The following is a 20,880-nucleotide window of genomic DNA, read 5'->3' as shown; positions in this document are numbered from 1 at the left end:
TTAGCTACCTTAGCTAGCTAGCACCTGGTGGTAAAGTTCACTACCGTAGCTGGCTAGCACCTGGTGGTAACGTTAGCTACCGTAGCTAGCTAGCACCTGGTGGTAACATTAGCTACCGTAGCTAGCTAGCACCTGGTGGTAACATTAGCTACCGTAGCTGGCCAGCACCTGGTGGTAACGTTAGCTACCGTAGCTAGCTAGCACCTGGTGGTAACATTAGCTACCGTAGCTAGCTAGCACCTGGTGGTAACATTAGCTACCTTAGTTAGCTAGCACCTGGTGGTAACGTTAGCTACCGTAGCTAGCTAGCACCTGGTGGTAACATTAGCTACCTTAGTTAGCTAGCACCTGGTGGTAACGTTAGCTACCGTAGCTAGCTAGCACCTGGTGGTAACGTTAGCTACCGTAGCTAGCTAGCACCTGGTGGTAACATTAGCTACCTTAGTTAGCTAGCACCTGGTGGTAACGTTAGCTACCGTAGCTAGCCAGCACCTGGTGGTAACGTTAGCTACCGTAGCTAGCTAGCACCTGGTGGTAACGTTAGTGTAAGAGTCTCTAGGCACAGAGGGAGGTCGACACAAAGGAACAGCTGTACAAACGTGTTTGTTAATGTACAGCACGGCTCAGCACCGTCACTGACGGGCTAACACACACACACTGCACCGTCACTGACGGGCTAACACACACACACACTGCACCGTCACTGACGGGCTAACACACACACACTGCTCCGTCACTGACGGGCTAACACACACACACTGCACCGTCACTGACGGGCTGAGCGAGACGGTCAAAATAATGAAGAATAAAGTGCAGCGCGCGGCCGTCACTGCCGCTCAAACTTTCCATACAGTGTGTGTGTGTTGTGGTCGCTCGTATCTGTGGACTGTTTAGCTCTAGCCACCCGCACAGCTCCAGTGAGAAGAGCGCAAAGGCTTTTGAATGCCGTGTGTGCGTGTTATATAGGCGGAGGGTCCCGTCCCTCGTGACACAAGCGTCGCCTGGGCCAGCCAATGGGCTGGCGCAGTGTAATTCAGTTTCTGATGAGGTCACGCAGGGGGCGTTCCCCAAACCAGTTGGTTACTGAGTAGTGAGTAACAGACTCAGTGAGTACTGTTTTTGTTTCTTGAATAAAGGCTGGCAGTCTTTAATAGCCAAATGTTGTGGACTATACTGGGGAAGTATTTGTTATTATTCAGGAGTAAAACAATAAATACAAATATCGGATTGATATCGGTATCGCAGATACCTGAAGCCCAGGTATCGGTAGTGAAAAAATGGGATCGGGACATCCCTACCTAATTTCATCCAATACAGGCCTTTCAATATCTTATTGATAATCACAACCTAGAGAAACAAGATTTCTACAGGTATTTACAACTGAGGCATTACTACTTCTATAAGAATATAAAGAATAATGAGGTTTCTGAAATGAGTCTCGTCAACATTTTTATTGATGCGTATAAGGGCAACACCCACAAGAAACTGGTGTCAAGAATTATACAGAAGAGTATACAGTCCACCAAGAATCACTCCACCTTATATGTTAGGGATAAGTGGGAGAAGGAAGCAAACATAGTCCTAACTGAGGAAGAATGGTTGAACATATGTAAAATACAATCCACCACCTCTAGCTCTGGACAATGGAGAGAATTTTCATGGAAGAACATTATTAGGTTTTTTATTACCCCACGAAGAAAATACGTACAGAATGGTACACCGGGAACTGGGAATTGCTGGAGAGAGTGCAACAATTCAATGGCTCATTTCTATCACATTTTTTGGGAATGCAGGGGTGCTGGCCCAAAAAGGTGACAAAATTATTTTCACTGAAAACGACGGAAATTATCATTGCGCGGCGCCCAGGCACCTTCCTATGATGCATGCTATAATTTTCTATACAAGCTCTGTTCAAGGGACACATATAAAGCCTGTCAGTGTTATTCAGACCTATGAAGCAGCGGTAACAATAATGAAAACGCATCTATTAGAATTAGAAGAAAGATGTATTTATTTTGTAAATATATTTTGTTTGTTTTTGTTTTTGTTTTTTTGGTTTGTCACTTAAAACATTTATTCCCACATACATGAAACCACACATCAATCCCCAAAAAGAAAAGTCGCTTTGGATAAAGGCATCTGTTAAATGCCCAAAAATGTAAATGTATCATGAGACTTGTTAACCAAGGGCAGTGTGGTGAGTGGGAATGTAACGATGGACATATGTGCTGAGAGAACATTCCACAACAAACAGTATCAAAACTAAACTTCAAAATGGGAATTTCTTAACAAGGTTCCCATACGTAGGGACGTCTACAGCTCCATGAGGGCTTTTATTTCATTAATGCGTGACGCCTTCTTGTCGGTGGGGTTCTTGGAGCCGAAAGCCTTGTCCACCAGATCCTGCTTCTGCCTCTGAATCTTCACCATGTTCTCCTCCACAGAGTCCTTCACGATGAACTTGGTGATGAAGACTTCTCTCTTCTGGCCCAGGCGGTGACAGCGATCCACACACTGGTCCTCTGCTGCAGGGTTCCACGCTGGATCCATGAGGAAAACACGGGAGGCGGCTGTCAGGTTGAGTCCCACCCCGCCAGCTTTGAGTGACAGCAGCATGATCGTGGGGCCGTCAGGAGCGGGGCTCTGGAACTCCTGGATTACCTGGGGCTGCCTCTTCTTTTTTTTTCTTCTTTTTTTTTATTTAAAGATTCAAACATTTTTACAATATAATTGAACACATTTTTTCTTGTTTCCCCGCCCCCTTGTATCCCCCCCCCCCCACCCACCATTGTGCGGCAACGCCCAACGACAACACAACAAAAATATAATAATAATAAGACAAAACACACATGCCTACATACACACACACACACACAATAATACATTCATTAGGGATGCGCTATGATATTAACAGCAATTCACATCACCGTGCATCCCTACAAGAAACACTGTCCATCAAACAATAGTACCTGAAGCTGCCCTTCTTGCCATAAAATCTATATGTGGTTGCCATATTTTTACAAAGTCCTGACTCTTATGTCTTATATTATAGTATATTTTATCTAATGGAATGTAGCTAGAGATATCATTTAACCAATGTGATATTGTAGGAGAGTACTCGGATTTCCAATGGATTGCAATACACTTCTTTGCAGCAATCAAAGCAAGATCAATATCTAATTTTTGAAATTCATTCCAAGGATCCATATTGATTGTGTCTAAAAGACACAAGCGAGATGATTTTCCAATGTGAATATTTAAACATAATGCTATCGTGTCAATTACAAAGTTCCAAAATGTTAACAACAAATTACATGACCAAAACATATGGTAAAAGTCCCCTTTCTGTTTTTTGCAGCGCCAGCACAAAAAGGACATTTCATTATTCATTTTATAAAGTTTTGCAGGTGTATAATAAGTTCTATGCAAAATTTTAAAAAGAAGGAGTTTGTGCCTCATATTGTAAGAACATTTATGAACTTTAAGACAAAAGAAAGACCAGTCCTCTTTACTTATATCCATGTCTAAATCCTTTTCCCATTTACACCTCGTAGCATCTGTACTTGTAGACAAGCATTCAAGCAGAGATAAATAAACTTGAGAAATACATTTAGAACTTTGAACCTCCTTATTGATAAGGCCTTCTATTTTGGAGGGCTTGGGTTCTTCAAGAGTGCCTTGAGTTGTCTGTATCATATGGCGGATTTGAAAAAAATCGAAATAAATGTGTGGAAGATAAATTATATTTTGACTTTAACTGAAGGAAAGAAACAAATGTACCACTGTCGTAAAGATGTGTTATTTCCCTTATCCCCTTGTCGTACCAAGACTTGAAGGTGTCATCATTAAAACAAGATGTAAAATTGGGGTTTCTCCAGATAGGAGTATAGGGCGAAAGGTGTTCCTTGTGACCCATACGTTTATGGGAGTTCTTCCATATTAGTAAACTGTTAATAATAATAGGATTATTTGTGATTTTTTTAACCTGTTGTAAACCAATATAAGGCAGGTATCTCAGTTAATATGGAAGAATGTCATAAGATTCCAGTCTTGACCATGCGCTAGATGAGCTAGAGAACCACTGCCTAATCTGGGTAAGTTGGGCAGCCAGAAAGTAAATGTTAAGGTTCGGTAGGTTTAAGCCACCATCATTATATGGAAGTTGTAAAACTTGTTGGCTAATCCTTGGTGACTAGAAGATGCTCTGTAAATATATTTTGAACATTTATTTTTGAACAAATAAAACCAATTCTGATGAAGTCCATCCCACCAAGCACATCACTTGTGCTTTTTTGCCTTCTTTGCCTGTACCAGCACTTCCAGTGCTTTTTTTTCTTTTTTGAGCAGCCATGTGCCTCACTGTGGCTTGCCTGTCATCCTCCACTGCAGTCTTCCTGCTTTGTGCAGCACTGGTTGTTGGCTGGCAACCAAACTCTTCCTGCCTCCCTTTTGTCTTCAACAGGGCCTGTTGTCTGCGAGCCTTGTCTTTTGAGCCTGCAGTGTGGATGTTCCTGCATAGGACCTTGTCTACCTTTGAGAACTTGACATGCTCTCTCCTGAACATCTGTATTGCTGTCTGACCCCTGGACCTGAGGGCATACTTGGTTGTCTGGATTGGTTGTCCCTAAAGGTGTCCATGCTCATTCTGGTGCTTTTGCAGTCAATAATATCTCCCATGGCACTGAACGATGACTCCACCATTGGTCCATGGAAAATGGAGAGCGCTGCTCGAACCACATGGTTGAGGCCTGGGTACCTTCCAGTGTCAATGACATTTGCCCACCAGTTAACCATGTTGTCCCCATCAGTGTACAGGGGAAGGGTGGAATTTGTGCTGATTTTGACAACTTCCAGTGGCACGTCAAATTGGGGTGTGGCACCAAGTGGCTCATCATCCCTGCCAGCCACTTCAGGAGGATGCCCGTCTCTGAGTGTCCCCTCACCAATGGGTCCAAGGCAGACAGTGACTGCAGGGTCCTGCTGTCCAGTGGCAGCTTTTTCTGCATATAGGCTGCTGTCGACATGTATGCAGTCTTCGCTGTTTCGAGAAACTGCAGCACACTCTGTAAAACATTAAAACGATTGCAATTAAATCATTTTACCTGGAGAAATTTATAAATGTTTGATTTGCCGTTTTTAATACATTTACTAACCTGATTACGTGGATTTCCTGCCTTCAGTTTCTCCGCCACCTGTCCGACATACAGCTCACAGAGAGGCAGCATTTTGTCGTTGAAATCCAACTCCATGATATTCTTTGGGGTGGTATGCAGATTCTCAGCCTTGATAAAGCACCCCATGAAGGTTTTCACAACCTCAAGCTGCTTGTCATGCAGCTTGTGGACAAGGGTTTGGCTGCCCTGTGAATAATGGCATTATTATAAAATGCTACAACAATTCTATTACCATACACAGACATGCAGTTGAGGGAGTTGAGGGTCTGTTTATATCACAATCTAACTGATGAGAGAATGGGCCTATTTAGTTTATCTATCAGAGATTGATAATTCACTAATTCATTAGTGTGAAAACACACACCTGGAACACCGTAACATACTCCTTCATGATGGGAAGGACGCCGAGGTAAATGCTCAGCTGGAGGTCTGTGTTGCGACTCTCAAACCAGAGCTTCTTCCACACCCTTTCTTTCCTGTCCTTCCCAACTTGCGTCATTCCTGGAAGAGAGAGATTAAATACAATATGTATTTTGGGCTACATACAGTATACAAGAGGATTAATCACATAAGATTGTTGGCGGCTGAGGCTCCCCTTTACAATATTAGATTAATTTAAAGAATTTTTGGGGGGGTCCTGGTGGAAAAATTGTATCCTGGCCTTTGCCCGCTCACCAACACTGTGGTCCTTGTATATCTCCACTATATCACTGTGGATCTTGTATATCTCCAATTTTGCCGGCATTGTGGATGTGGTGGCAGGAATCTCCATCAACATCTAGGAGGTTCTGACAGTACTTGGACCTTATCCTGGTCTCCAGCCCGGACTTACTCCCTCGCATGACGTTGCAGGAGTCCATCATCATGCTAACCATGTTAGTAAATGGAATTGTGTGTTCCTTGAAAAAGGTCACTAGGGCCTTTTCCAGATGTTCAGCAGTGCCCTTTAGTACTTCAATGGAGCCAAGGTGCTCAACGACCACATGCTTCAGCTCCTGATTAAAGTAACCAACAAGGATTGACAGCACCTTCTTATTGGAGCTTGATGTGCTCTTATCCAGGTTGATGGAGAAAGGGCTTGACTGAATGCTCTCAAACGTCCTCTCTGAGAAGGTGTACATTGATTGCAGCTTGGCAAGAGCTTGTAGTAGATCTCAAACTTCTCCCGCGGGTCCTGGGGCGCATGCCCAAAGACGAACCAGTGCAGCTTGGCACTGATGCTCCACGCCTCTGAGTGTAGCTTGTCAAACACCACGGGCGTCTTGATGGTCAGTGACAGCTGATACATGGGCATCTTGATGGTCAGTGACAGCTGATACATGGGCATGTTGATGGTCAGTGACAGCTGATACATGGGCATCTTGATGGTCAGTGACAGCTGATACATGGGCATCTTGATGGTCAGTGACAGCTGATACATGGGCATCTTGGTGCTGCGGCCACAGTCGGGGATGAGCCGGTGCTTGGGGTGCAGCTTGCCAGGCCCCACCCGGGAGTCAAAGTCCAGCAGGGCCTTGTTGAGCTGTGCCACCTTTCGTCCTCCTGGGCGAGGGAGAACAGGTCCACCTGGTCGCCTTTGGACTCCAGCATGGCCTCCAGCTCTTCCTTGCCTTTACAGATCATAATAAATAAATAAAAAAGCGTCTGCTGAATGTCAGAAATGTAAATATAAATCTCAGATCAAATCTGAATTGGGTATCAGAGTATTCTAATGGGCATCAGGGGCCTCATTTATAAAGCTTGCAAAAAAAACAAGCAAAAAACTACTTTGTAAAAACAATACGTGTGATGCATGATAAATCTACAACCCAAATCTGATGTTTTACATGAAGACCAATTTAATAAGTAATATGTCCTGAGCATCATGTCCTCTCAGTATTTATTCTATCTATCTCTGATGGCTAAAATGTTTTTTTTCCAAATCCAAAAGTGCTATTATCAAGAGGATGTACTGTTGAAGGAGACCTGGGAGGAAGGTAGGAGATGGCTGATCATGCAGACAGTCGGCAGCTGAGGGCAGTGGTCATGTTCAGCCACATACGCAGAGAGTGACCGTTTCTGCGCGATGAGGCTTTCAATCATGTAGTGGTGTGTGTTCTAGTGGTGGAATGTTCAAAACTCCACACTTGGCAGTTGGGAATTTCATGTAGTGGTGTGTGTTCTAGTGGTGGAATGTTCAAAACTCCACACTTGGCAGTTGGGAATTTCCATTTCAAACCCATTTTCGACAACTTTTAAGGTACACAAAACATACAGATGTACATCTGGTTCCCAGGATTACTACGGTGTGACTTTCTAAGCTGTGACATTTATACGTTTTGAGACAGAGCTGGCTGAAGCTAATATCTATATAAACTTTTTTTTTTGTGTGCAGTAACTCTACCCAATAGCAATACATTGATTGTCTAGCCACAGATCCATCACTGACAGACAAACGCTAGCAGTTGCAGCCACAAAAGCTCACTACCGTTATTTACATATTATACAACAGTTAGTTCCGACCAAGTAATTTGATTGGACGAGAGGCATTCCATGAGTTACGATACAGTATAACAGCACTGGGACTTTTAACTATATGTATCACTCCGCCGCACAGGTGTTCTACTAAATGACCGTTAATTAGACTACATTGTTTGTTTTCAGGTTACTAGGCAACAGTCCATTTGAAGTTCAGTTGCGGAACTATTTTTTGTTTATTTTTATGATTAAATAAACAAACAAATCATAATCTGTTGTCGCTTATTACTGTTAACTAATAAATCGCGCTGTAGAACTGTTGTATAAAAGCAATATCACACTCGAGGTCGTGCTGTTATACTGAATATCACGGCTGTGATTGTCGTGCTGATATTCAGTATAACACACTCCCTCTCGTGTGATATTGCTTAATGATCAATGCTCTCGAAAAGAGAAAGGTTGAAAATCAACAAGCCAGAGTTGGTAGTTGGCTGACTGGCTACCCAGCTAGCTACCCAGCAAGACGGCTGCTTACTAGAGTGGTAGAAGCTAACACGTTAGCTAGCAAACCCTGAAAAAGCTGGCTAGCCAGACTATCATTTATTGGGTTAATGAAAGGGTAGTGTCAACGACTTTGGTATACTACTATATAATATATACTAGTATGAACTACTAGTTCATATGATCTTACCGTTGTCCTCAAGCTGCGTGTTCGTCGTCAGGTGAGCTGTTTTGTTATGGTTACGTGTGAGGCTCGCGGCTCCTTTTTAAACGGAGTACCCTGTCATTCCATTGGTCAATGCTCAACTCGTGGGTGAGTATTATTATTATTATTATTATATTATTATTATTATTATTATTATTATTATTATTATTATTATTATTAGGTCTGCAATTGCAGTACTTAATTTCTGTGTGAGTACTGCCATTAATCCTGCTGAGAGTAATATAATGCTTTGGGGTTATACCTGGTCACACCACTGGTGTGTGATTATGAATGAATGAATGAATGGTCTTTATTGTCATTGCTATAGTACAGGTACCAAACAACGAAATTTGGGAGGGGTGGCTCCCCTGGTGCTAGGAAAGAAAAAAAAAGAACTAAAAAAAACAAGAAGGGAAAGGAGCTGGTTTACATAAATAAAGGCTATGTACACTATCCACTATACTATACTGTACAGATAAGACGACTAGGGTTGTCATATTGCACATAGTGTTATTGCACATAGTGTAATATTGTGTCATATTGCACATAGTGTAAAATGCTCTGAAGTTCAAAAATGCAAATCAAAATTAGTGAAACACTTAAACGAAGATCACAAAACCCACTTTGAGAAAATTAAAAAACAATGCAACAAACTATGCAATCAGGTAATTACCATGACCAAATCTGCTAAGAAAGAATACCTCGATAACAAAATCGAAGAAAACTTAAACAAACCACGTGACCTGTGGAAGCTACTTAATAGCCAACTAGGTTGCAGTCAAAAACTCAAAACCAGGTCTACAAACATCAGCATAAAATCTGGAGATTCTCTCCTTACAGTCAAGCTGGATGTGGCTAAGTGCTTAAACACTTTCTTTACAACCATAGCCACTAAATTAGTTAACAATCTACCACCCCACTCAGGGCGTTATGGTGTAGAGCACATCCGTGCGTTCTACAATAAACTGGGGGTACGCAAAGATGATTTTAAACTCTCCATGGTGTCAAACGATGAGGTGTTTAAAAAGCTGGGCGCTCTACACTCAGAAAAGGCCACGGGCCATGACAATATTCCAGCCAGATTTCTAAAAGACTCATCTGCCTCCATTACCCCAATCATCACCCACATAATAAACCTCTCCATCAAACAGGGACACGTCCCCCTTGACTTTAAAATAGCAAGGGTAACCCCACTGTATAAAAAAGGAAGCAAATTAGACCCAGGCAACTACCGACCTGTTTCTATTCTTAATTCCATCTCGAAACTTATGGAAAAAATAGTTTATGAACAGGTTGATAGGTACCTTACCGAAAAAAATCTGATGTATGAATTTCAATCAGGATTCAGAACATCCCATTCCACTGACACATGCCTTCTCTATTTGAACGACCACATCAACCATGAGGTGGACTCGGGCAAGTACTGCGGCATGGTCATGCTGGACCTCCAGAAGGCCTTCGACACAGTAGATCACCACATATTGTTAGATAAACTGAAAGCAATTGGGTTCGATAGAACATCGGTGGGCTGGATGCAATCCTACTTAGAGGGGAGGGAACAGGTGGTTAGTGTGAACGGAACACTGTCCCCCCCCCCTCCCAGTGACCTGCGGCGTTCCACAAGGAAGCATATTGGGACCTTTACTGTTCCTAATATATGTGAATGACATGTCATCAGCATGTGATTGCAATTTGTTCCTGTTCGCGGATGACTCGGCTCTGCTGGTCTCTGACAAGGACATATTGCAGGTGGAAAAATCGCTAAGCACTGAACTGAGTAGAATCTGCATCTGGCTAGCTGACAATAAACTATCAATACACCTAGGTAAAACTGAAACCATCCTATACGGATCCCCATCTAAACTCAGAAAGGCTGAACATTTTAAAATAAAAGTGGGTAACATTAATATCACAAGAAAAGAGGATATTACATACCTGGGCTCCATCTTAGAGGCAAATCTTTCCGGAGATAAAATGGCAGCAAAAGTAATCAAAAAAGTGAACCATAGAACTAGATTCTTGTACAGGATATCCTCACTTGTCAGTAAAAACACACTGAGGATCCTATCAGGAGCTCTCATTCAATGTCACTTCGACTATGCCGTAACATCATGGTACTATAGAACCACAAAGGCCCATAAAACAAGACTCCAGACAGCCCAAAATAAACTGGTTAGGCTTCTGCTAGGCCTCAACCCTAGGACACATCTAACCGCTGCTCATTTTTTGAGCCTTGATTGGCTACGAGTAGTTGACAGAGTGCAGCAGCTTGCACTGGGCCTGGTCTTCAAGATACGCTACACCACAAAGACACCCAAGTACCTGTCAACATACTTCCAAAAAGTGAACAACGTCCACACATACAACACCAGAGGAAGCTCCACGAACCACGTTCAACCACGTTGCACCACAAACAAGGGGTTTACTCGTTTGCAAACTATGCAGTAAAAATGTGGAACGCCCTTCCTATAATCTTAAAGGAGTGCAAAACACTGCCCACCTTCAAAACCACTCTCAAAAAACATTTACAGGAGGCTGCAATCCATAACTGGACCCTCTAAATCAAAAATCAGATTAAAAGACCCGAACTACCCACTGTACATACTTTGTGTTTTGTCCCCCGCCCCCACCTGTGGTGTATGTCCCCACCTGTCCTACCCGCTGTACATACCTGATGTTTTGTTGTATTGTATATCTAGTATTGTTCTTCCCATGATGGATGTATTTTTATCTTGTAGATAGTAATAGTTATTTGTCTGTATTATCTTGTAGATAGTACTAGTTTTTTTTCTTTTCCTGTCTGTCTTACATGTAACGATGAATTGAAAATCAAGGACCCCAATTGAAATAAGCCAGTGGCTTTCTTGGGTTTTTATCCTTTTAGTTGACCTTGTATGTAATATGTACTTTCATGTACCTACTTCTGCAAATCTTCTAATAAAGTTTTCAATCAATCAATCAAAGCACATTCATTTAAAGTGTCGCAGTTTGCAGGCTTGAAATGTACACATTTGTGCCTCAGCACTACACCTGATTTTTTCAATCCAGCAGCTGCCATCAATCCGTCCAGACTGTCCAGGGCCCAGAACCTAGGTCTTTGCTGTGTTTAGCGCAACCTGGTGGGATGGACTTGACGTACTTCAACGTGCGATGCAGATGCAAAGCTCTACTCGTGTTGCTAGCGAAGTTTCCCACAGAAGTGGGGAAAAAAACGTCAGATCAGATATATAAACGGGTTATTTTGATAAACTGGACACATTTTGTGAATATATATGGTTACTTTCTCGCCTGAAAACATATAAAAACTTCATAAAATGACATTAACACTTGTAGAGCCAAATTACAGATTTTAGCCAATGGCGGCCAAAATTGAGGATTTAAACTCTGAGGCGAGAGCTCTGGGCAAGAAACTACTTCCGGTTTACTTCCGGTTGTTTTGACGGATCCAACGCAACGCAAAAAGCTGAAATTTTTTGACTGATTGCCGCACCCTGCCGGTCAAGAAACGCAATGCAGAGCAACGCAACTGATCAACGCAACGGCCCCATTGAGATGAATGACTTCTGGTGCAACGCAATGGCCCTGTGTGCACGCAGCTTCATAGATGATCCACAGCTGCTCAAACTATCAACTGCAACTCTGTTGATATGTAACTAGATTTATGGTTAAGGATAGGGTTAGATTTAAGGTTAGGGCAAGGTTTAGGATTAGTGGTTAGTTAGTTGAAATGTTGTTGACAGTTAGTTGAACATCTACTGAACTAGCAACTACCTATTTGGGAATATGTAGATAAAATATTACCCTGATTGGAAAATGTTCTGTATGATGTTGTTATTGTTGTGGACATATTGCAGTCAAGGGTGAAATTATTCCCGTATACAAAAATTGTCAGTGGAGCAGGTAGAACGTTGACGGTGACGCAACGCAGCAGGTGGAGCTTGGACAACGGAAAGTTGACGCAACGCCGATGGCGAGGTGACGCAACGCAGCAGGTGGAGCTTGGCCGTTAGTCGTGAAGGGTTGTCCCATTTCCCCCGGGGAACCACTACGGCTATGACTCCAAAACGAGTGACTCCGAAACGAGCCGAAGTGGTAGAAAAGAGAATCGGGATTGGGCCATAGTTAGCCCTCGAAATTAAGCCATGGCTCGATGAAATATGAATTGGGACAGCCCTCCCCCTAAACGTGAACGCGCAAATCAAGCCATAGGGGTGAAAACGAAGGGCTAGGGGTGAATTGGGATTGGTCCTAAATGTAAGAGGTATGGTTTGTGGACGGTGGGGGGGGGAGGACGGCCCGGGGGCGTGCGGGGATATCCCTTATTTTCGGGGAAATATCCCTTATTTTCAAATCCCAATGTTGACAGGTATGCTTGGTACATGCTGGCATGTCTAACCCTAACCCTAATCCTATCCCTAACCCTATCCCTAACCTTAACCGTAGCACCCTAGCACCTAACCCTAGTTTTCCCACATTGTCAGCTCTCGCAGGAATCCGCTAATAAACTGTCGGCATTGTGGTCCGTCGGCATCGTGGTCCGTCGGCACAGCGGGTGGTCCCCCGCTGGGCACAGCGCGGAGCGAAGTGTGGAGATAGGTCTGGCTATGTGAGACTACTGGCGCACTAACAGTTACCAACGTTTAAAAACGTTGTTGTTTGGGGTTTACCACCGTAATAATTCCTCTTTCTTGGGGAGGAGGCCATTTTAGGGGAAACACTGAGCTATATATATTTTTAAAAGGTTTGTTAACCCTCTATAGCTTATCAGTATTATGCATCACTTGTTTGTTTGTTTTCTTTCATCGAAATACATGTGGAAGAGTCCCTCTGAATGGTAACTTAACTACCTAGTTTATGCTAGCTAGCTCATGACCATCATGTAAGCTAGCTAGCTAGCTATCATTGTTGAAAATGAAGTATTATGATGAATTACAGTAGTGTTGTTTCGCAAGCAAACTAAGTATGAAGAAAAACAACAGTTGGACTTACTGAAGCAAACCCGCTAATTATTCTTAATTAATACAGAGCACACCATATTTGTGATTTAAGCCTTGAATGTTACCTGACAGTGTACATTTGACAAGAACTATGGCCTAATGATAACATTTCCGAGCAAAGAATCCAAAGAATTCTCCCAATCATTTTATTCATTTGTTTGCGATGTTCAGACTCATGCTGGATACAGAGAGCTCAGTTGGAGTGGTGAGCAGGGGAGGGTGTGTTCTCTGGCTGGCTGTCGGGGTGTCTCCCCGCGGGGTGGGGTGGGTGCCCGGGTACTGCCGGAGGTTGGGGTCCAGGGGGGGCAGTCTGGCTGGCAGGGAGCCCCTCCCCTCCACCACCCCCTCCAGGGCCTGGACCCTCCTCTCCTGCTGCAGCCAGTAGAGCATCTCGATGCGGTCCCAGCGCATCTTCTCTCGGTACGGCCTGCCCTGGTAGGAGAGACAGCTGTTACTGCTGCTACTACATCCTCCACCAGTGTTCCTCTCTAGTGTCCCGGAGCCATAGGGTGGGTGTGCACTGGGTGTGCACTAGATAACCCCTGGGCCTCTCCTCCTCAGACCACTCCACATCCTAGCACTCCCTAACATTCCCACTTGTACTTCACCTAAAGATTTCAATTTCATACCCTTTTTCCACATTTTGTTGTGTTATCGACTCAATTAGACTCAAATAGACTCTTAAAATGGATTAAATAAAACCAATATTTGCCACCAATCCACACACAATATCCCAGAATGAGAAGATGAAAACATGTTTTTTTTTAAAATGTCAGTACATTTATTAAAATTGAAATACAGAAATACCTCATGTACATAAGTATTCAGACCCTTTGCTATTGCACTCTTAAAATTAGCTAAAATGCTAAAACATGTCATTTGAAATTGAGTCTATTATACCTTCCGAAGGCACTGTATGTATGGGCCTACTCACTTTGTAGGTGACGGTGTCGTGGAAGCAGCCGGTGATGTGCTGGATGGTCTTGGACAGCACCTTCTCCAGAGAGGAGATCTGAGAGTCCAGTTTCCTCCTGTGCTTGGACTCATCCATCCTGGGCATAGAGGTGCCTCGGTAGCCTGAGAGGAGAGGGAGAACAAGGGAACAGTGAGAAGGATAGGACACAGAGAACAATGGGTTCGACACTATCTGTGTGGGTATCTGTGTGGGTTGCCAATTGCCCTCAGCTTTGTTGTTACGGTGTGTTTCCAGTGCTCCGCCGAAACCTGTAAACACTCCGACTTCTTCAATCTAGCGCAGAGCTCCCGATAATCACACACTAAGGGTTGATTTGGAGGTTTTAAAAGTGGGGAAAAACTCAGGGATCATCCATGAACAGTGAATTTCCAAATGGTTAATTTCCCAAGTGTTGAAGACTTGAATTCAGCATGAATATAAATAGAGTTACACTACACTACTACATCATAACACCGTATAGTGATGGATGCTCGACATCACACACATAATGAAATATAACTTAAAAACAATATATATATATACACGGGTAGATACTATAATTGTAGTACCGTGCTGGAAGAACCTGCTGGGATCAGAAGCCTCCCGCTCAAACAGCTCCAGCTGAGCCAGCACCGACTCCCTCTGCTGGACGAGACGGGCAGCGCGCTCCCACGCGGCTGTGGCCTGAAAGGACACACACACAACGCTATAGGCGCTTTTCCATTATCGGCCCGGATCGCTTCGGCTCGGTTCGGGTCGGTACGCTTCGGCACGCTTTTGAACAGTTCTGGTTTTCCACTATACACAACAGACCAGGAACTAGTAGGAGGAGTAGGAGATAGTAGGCGGAGTTACGCGTCATAAAAGAGCGCCATGGTGGTGACGTATATTTTCACGAGACACAACACAGCCACAACAATAGCGACATGGAGGAACTTGAAGCTATCGTATACTTTTTCCTCGGCATGTGGTATATTACTAACCGTGATTTTTTTGGGAGAGAAAGAGAAAGAGAGAGAGGAAGCTATGTACACATAATAAAGTCATGTTTTTTGAACCCTTAAAACCACTGCCTTCACTTGTCTGCTTTATGAACTGTAGTATCATTGTGTGCCGTGTTATTCACGGACAAACACGGTGCCCTTTGCGGGTTAATAACTTCGGTTTACCGTGGGTTAGGATAACAATTCAAACGTGTCCGGATAGGGGAGAGGACAGGGAATCCAAAACCATTTGAATGGTGTCGATACGACACTGCTATCACGGTCGACAGCGCGGAGCGAATTCCCTGGTAAAACTTTTCTCTGCCCCCGCTGTCAACAGGAGTTTCATCCAGCAGCAAGCGGTGCTTTGCGGGTTAATAACTTCGGTTTACCGTGGGTTAGGATAACAATTCAAACGTGTCCGGATAGGGGAGAGGACAGGGAATCTGAAACCATTTGAATGGTGTCGATCCTACACTCCTATCACGGTCGACAGCGCGGAGCGAATTCCCTGGTAACACTTTTCTCTGCCCCCGCTGTCAACAGGACTTTCAACCAGCAGGCGCGGTGCTGCGAGCAGCAGCGGGTGAACTCCCGGTTCATTGAGTTTACGGTTAAAAGCATAACTTCTCGGGGTGTCAGCGCGGTGGTTAAGGGCTCAAAATGACCGTATACCGATGGTGAAGTTAGCAAAGGAGTATTGTGTTTCTACCACATTCACAGCCGGTGTTATTCACGGGCAAGACGGTGCATAATAGCGATTTTTGTGTTATGCTTGTTGTAAATAAAAGTTCTATGATGCATTGAAATGACATTAAACTAAGATAATACGATGGTCAGCATAATTTTTCGAATCTTTATTAATAAGCTATTACAGAAACTGTAGTGACATTTTCCAAGAGCGAATGTGGTATTTAAAGATGGCGGTTAGCGAAGAAATCTATGAACATGGGATGACGATTTCCATTGACCAATCAACGGTGTGCAGCGTCACACGTCACACGCAGCCTGGCAAAAAGGTTCCGGGTCTAAATTTGGTTCCTGGTTAAGAAGGGTAGCTAAAGAAGCGACCCGAACCGAGCCGAGGCGACCCGGGCCGACAAATGGAAAAGCGCCAAAGAAGCAGTCGACCCGGGCTGGCCCTGTAATGGAAAAGGGGCTTATGACGCTATGATGTCACACTATGACAGCCAATGCAACAGGGTGGGGGGGGAGACGTTGAAGATGGGAAATATTTGCACCTAGGACATTGTGGAGTGTGATTCAATGTGATTCATGCTGCTGGTGGCATAATAAAATAAATAAATAGTTCATTAATCATTTGATGGGATCTGTGTGTGTGTGTGTGTGTGTGTGCGTGTGCGTGCGTGTGTGTGCGTGTGTGTATGTTCATGTGTGTGTGTGTGCGTGTGTTTGTGTGCGTGTGTGTGTGTGTCCAGACACCTCCTCCAGCTGGTCTCTGTAGGCGTAGGAGCTGTATTTGATGGCCATGTCCATCCGCTGTGCGTCAGAGAGACAGAGGACAGTCCAGATCCTCTCCAGCCGGCTCTGGAGCTGCTCCCCGTCCCCAGGCCCGTCTCCCTCCTTCTCCACTCCCACCACCTGCTGCTGAGCCCTCTGCATGGAACAAGAGCAAGTTACTACACTATACCATTGCCCTTCCTTTAACACTTAATCAGCCATGAGGGGTGTGAGTAAAAAAAAAAAGTGTATTTCTTGATCAAATTTCAGGACCCTCCTTTCATTACTTTTCCGAGATATGAACAAAGATACACAAACACACCTGTTTAGAGCCGGACATCATGTCCTCATCTGGGCTCTCTTCTTTCTCTGGGAAAACAACACAGACAACAGATTGGCAGATCAGTCAGTCAGTGGTTCAGTCAGTCAGTCAGTGGTTCAGTCAGTCAGTCAGTGGGTCAGTCAGTCAGTCAGTCAGTGGGTCAGTCAGTCAGTCAGTCAGTCAGACAGTCAGACAGTGGGTCAGTCAGTCAGCCACAGTCAATCAGTCAGTCAGTCAGTGGGTCAATCAGTCAGTCAGTCAGTCAGTCAGTGGGTCAGTCAGTGGGTCAGTCAGTCAGTCAGTCAGTCAATCTGTCAGTGGGTCAGTCAGTCAGTCAGTCAGTGGGTCAGTCAGTGGGTCAGTCAGTCAGTCAGTCAATCTGTCAGTGGGTCAGTCAGTCAGTCAGTTGGTCAGTCAGTGGGTCAGTCAGTCAGTCAGTGGGTCAGTCAGTCAGTCAGTCAATCTGTCAGTCAGTCAGTGGGTCAGTCAGTCAGTCAGTCAGACAATTTGTCAGTCAGTCAGCAGTCAGTCAGTCAGTCAGTCAGTGGGTCAGTCATTGGGTCAGTCAGTCAGTCAGTCAGTCAGTCAGTCAGTGGGTGTCCCTGGCAGGTTTTTACCCTCCAGTTCCGGTTCCTTCCACAGCCCCCCCAGCAGCACGGCGTTGGTGTTCCACACCCCCGTCACGTACTCCTGCTTCTGCCTCTTCAAAGCCTCAATCTTCTCTCTCTGCCTACTGCCAAACACAGAGACCAACATTCTGGGAAAACCCAATGTAGAAAATCCTGACTCAAACAGAAGCTAAGCTATCAATCTAAGGGAAGTTTCCCAGCTAACAACACTGGGGAAGGGTCTAGATTAGAAGCTTTGCCTGCAGGACTGACACTGAACTAATGGACGAGAGAGAGAGAGAGAGAGAGAGAGAGAGAGAGAGAGAGAGAGAGAGAGAGAGAGAGAGAGAGAGAGAGAGAGAGTGAGGAACTGTGAGTGGTGGACTGACTTCTTCCTTTCCACTCGTTGGAGCTGCAGAAGTCGCCTCCTCTCGTCCTCCTTGTCATCGCTGTCGTCGCTGTCGTCGCTGTCGTACAGGTGGAAGATCACCCCCAGGTAGTCTGAGTCCTACAGACGCTCCAGAGCAGAATCACAATCAGCTACTGTATATCAACTGACTGACTGACCCACTGACTGACTTACCCACTGACTGACTGAGTGACTGACTGACTGACCCACTGACTGACTTACCCACTGACTGACCCATTGACTGACTGACTGACCCATTGACTGACCCACTGACTAGAATCAGAATCAGCTACTGTATATCAGCTTAGCAAAATGGTCTTTTAAACGGACTACACATGAAATCTGCCTCTCCTGTGGCCACAAATTGAAATTGCAATTACTTGTTGAGTTGTTTGTTTATAACTTCTAGTACTAGCCATCGGTACTAGCTAGCTTCCACTGCGGAATCAGCTATCCAGACCATTGAGATAAGATCATCATGACATGTCAAGTGAACAGGTGGTAATAATAAAGATTTGCTTTGACTTGCCTACTACCAGTGGCGGACTGGCCACCGGGCAAGCCTGGCAAATGCCAGGAGGGCCGCGAGACTCTGGGCCGCTCAGAATGTATTATATAAAATATATATATATATATATATATTTGTAATTTTGTGTCTGGTGATTTTCATTGAAAATAACTTATTTCAGCAGACCGCGGCCCAAAACATGTTATATCGGCCGGGCCATCCACGCAGTTCTGCATCGCGGATGCCCAGGGCTCTAAACCAATAGGAGCAGAGCTCCCCTATGGGGCGGAGCTCCACGATGTAGAACTGGAGTATGTGCTTTAGGTAGCAGGGTAAACCAATAGGAGCAGAGCTTTAGGTAGCGGGGTAAACCAATAGGAGCAGAGCTTGCGTGTTGCGTTTGGAAATAGGGCTGTTGTGTCGCAAATGCCAGGGCTGTTTTTTGATCCCAGTCCGCCCCTGCCTACTACTTTGTGTAACATGGTACAATAGAGATCGTACTGGCCAGGAGAAATCAATATGCTAATACCAGAGCCAAACATTGATGGGGAGCTTATACTTTTAAATAATCACTGCAAAATCCCTGCAGATTTTTTCACGGCCATTATATGCTGTAGTACAGTGAAGATCTCCTGTGTAGCTCCTCTAAATACCTCTGAGGGATGCTTATTATTAACACTAGAACAGTCATTTGACCCCTGTGAGTACAAAAAACATGTTATATCTTTGCACTCTATAAAATTTCAGGACCCTCCTTTCATGACTTTCCCTAGATATGTGCGTTCTAACACCCAGTATCCTTACATTTTCAAAAACACATCAGGATAACCTAGTATAAAGCTATTTTGCAGTTTTTCTGTGTAGGAAGCAGGCTCATTTACAAGCGGCCAACTAGTGGTCGTTGTGTGTAAATAGCAGCGTAGCATTGTAAAGAGGGCGGCTCTTTTAGTAGGTAAAAAAGGCACAGCTGTTCTAGTGTTAAATGATCTCACCTGGTTGGAGATGTACCGGAGGTAGTCCTCCTGAGAGAGGTTGGTCTTCCACCACTGCAGCCAGGTGCCGTAGGCACGAGAGTTGACATCCACTGGTCTCTTATAGACCCCCGGGGTCTCTGTCCTCTGCCTGGGGGGTCACACAGACACACATACTATGCTGGGGGGGTCACACAGACACACATACTATGTTGGGGGGGTCATACAGACACACATACTATGCTGGGGGGTCATACAGACACACATACTATGCTGGGGGGGTCACACAGACACACATACTATGCTGGGGGGGTCACACAGACACACATACTATGCTGGGGGGTCATACAGACACACATACTATGCTGGGGGGTCACACAGACACACATACTATGCTGGGGGGTCATAGGGGGGGTAGTGGTGGTCTAGTGGATAGTGAGTTGGACTTGGGATCGGAAGGTTGTGAGTTCAAATCCCGCCTGAAGCCACACCACTACTAGTGTGCCCTTGGGTAAGGCACTTAGCCCTCAGTTACTCCAGGGGGAATGTCCCTGTAATTCGTAATTGTAAGTCGCTTTGGATAAAAGCGTCTGCTAAATGGCAAAATTATTATTATTATTAATTATACAGACACACATACTATGCTGGGGGGTCATACAGACACACATACTATGCTGGGGGGTCATACAGACACACATACTATGCTGGGGGGGTCACACAGACACACATACTATGCTGGGGGGGTCACACAGACACACATACTATGCTGGGGGGTCATACAGACACACATACTATGCTGCTGTAGTGGATTTAATCTGGTTTATTCTCTATTGATATTGAATATTGAACACAAGGAGATTGATCAACTCAGCTTGAAGCCTTTTATTTATAAAGTTACATGAGAGCAGTCTAGAGTTTGCAAAGTCCAGAGCCCCAGAGCCTCAGAGCCTCCTTATATACACACCCCTTATATACAAAGTCGACACCCTGACCCTTTATGAGATCACTAATCTTGGCAAACAAATGGTGGTGACAGGAAACGCTAGAGTTTAGTAAGTGCGCAACAAGTCATTTGAAAAGATAACAATGTAAACCAGGGACATCTTACCTGTGGGACATACGGTGAGTGTTCTGTCTCTTACCAGGGGGACATACGGTGGTGAGTGTTCTGTCTCTTACCAGGGGGACATACGGTGAGTGTTCTGTCTCTTACCAGGGGGACATACGGTGGTGAGTGTTCTGTCTCTTACCAGGGGAACATACGGTGAGTGTTCTGTCTCTTACCTGGGGGACATACGGTGAGTGTTCTGTCTCTTACCAGGGGGACAT

General features: G+C 44.6%; 1 protein-coding gene across 1 annotated transcript in view; it reads right to left on the bottom strand.

Moving 5' to 3' along the window:
- Positions 1–20,880, bottom strand: part of ccdc87 (coiled-coil domain containing 87) — a gene marked incomplete at both ends in the record, with an annotated part of 40,495 nt that overhangs the window by 12,615 nt on the left and 7,000 nt on the right. The window contains 9 exons of the mRNA XM_080538076.1: positions 6,593–6,716; positions 13,508–13,766; positions 14,269–14,411; positions 14,859–14,973; positions 16,716–16,889; positions 17,056–17,102; positions 17,673–17,788; positions 18,053–18,171; positions 19,573–19,702. Of these exons, the coding sequence (XP_080394202.1) occupies positions 6,593–6,716; positions 13,508–13,766; positions 14,269–14,411; positions 14,859–14,973; positions 16,716–16,889; positions 17,056–17,102; positions 17,673–17,788; positions 18,053–18,171; positions 19,573–19,702 (1,227 nt within the window). The remainder of the gene's footprint in view (positions 1–6,592; positions 6,717–13,507; positions 13,767–14,268; positions 14,412–14,858; positions 14,974–16,715; positions 16,890–17,055; positions 17,103–17,672; positions 17,789–18,052; positions 18,172–19,572; positions 19,703–20,880) is intronic.

This window comes from Nansenia antarctica (genome assembly GCF_963989245.1).
Source record: "Nansenia antarctica genome assembly, chromosome: 8".
In the NCBI taxonomy this organism is placed as follows: domain Eukaryota; kingdom Metazoa; phylum Chordata; class Actinopteri; order Argentiniformes; family Microstomatidae; genus Nansenia; species Nansenia antarctica.
This window is presented reverse-complemented; position numbering and strand designations above follow the sequence as displayed.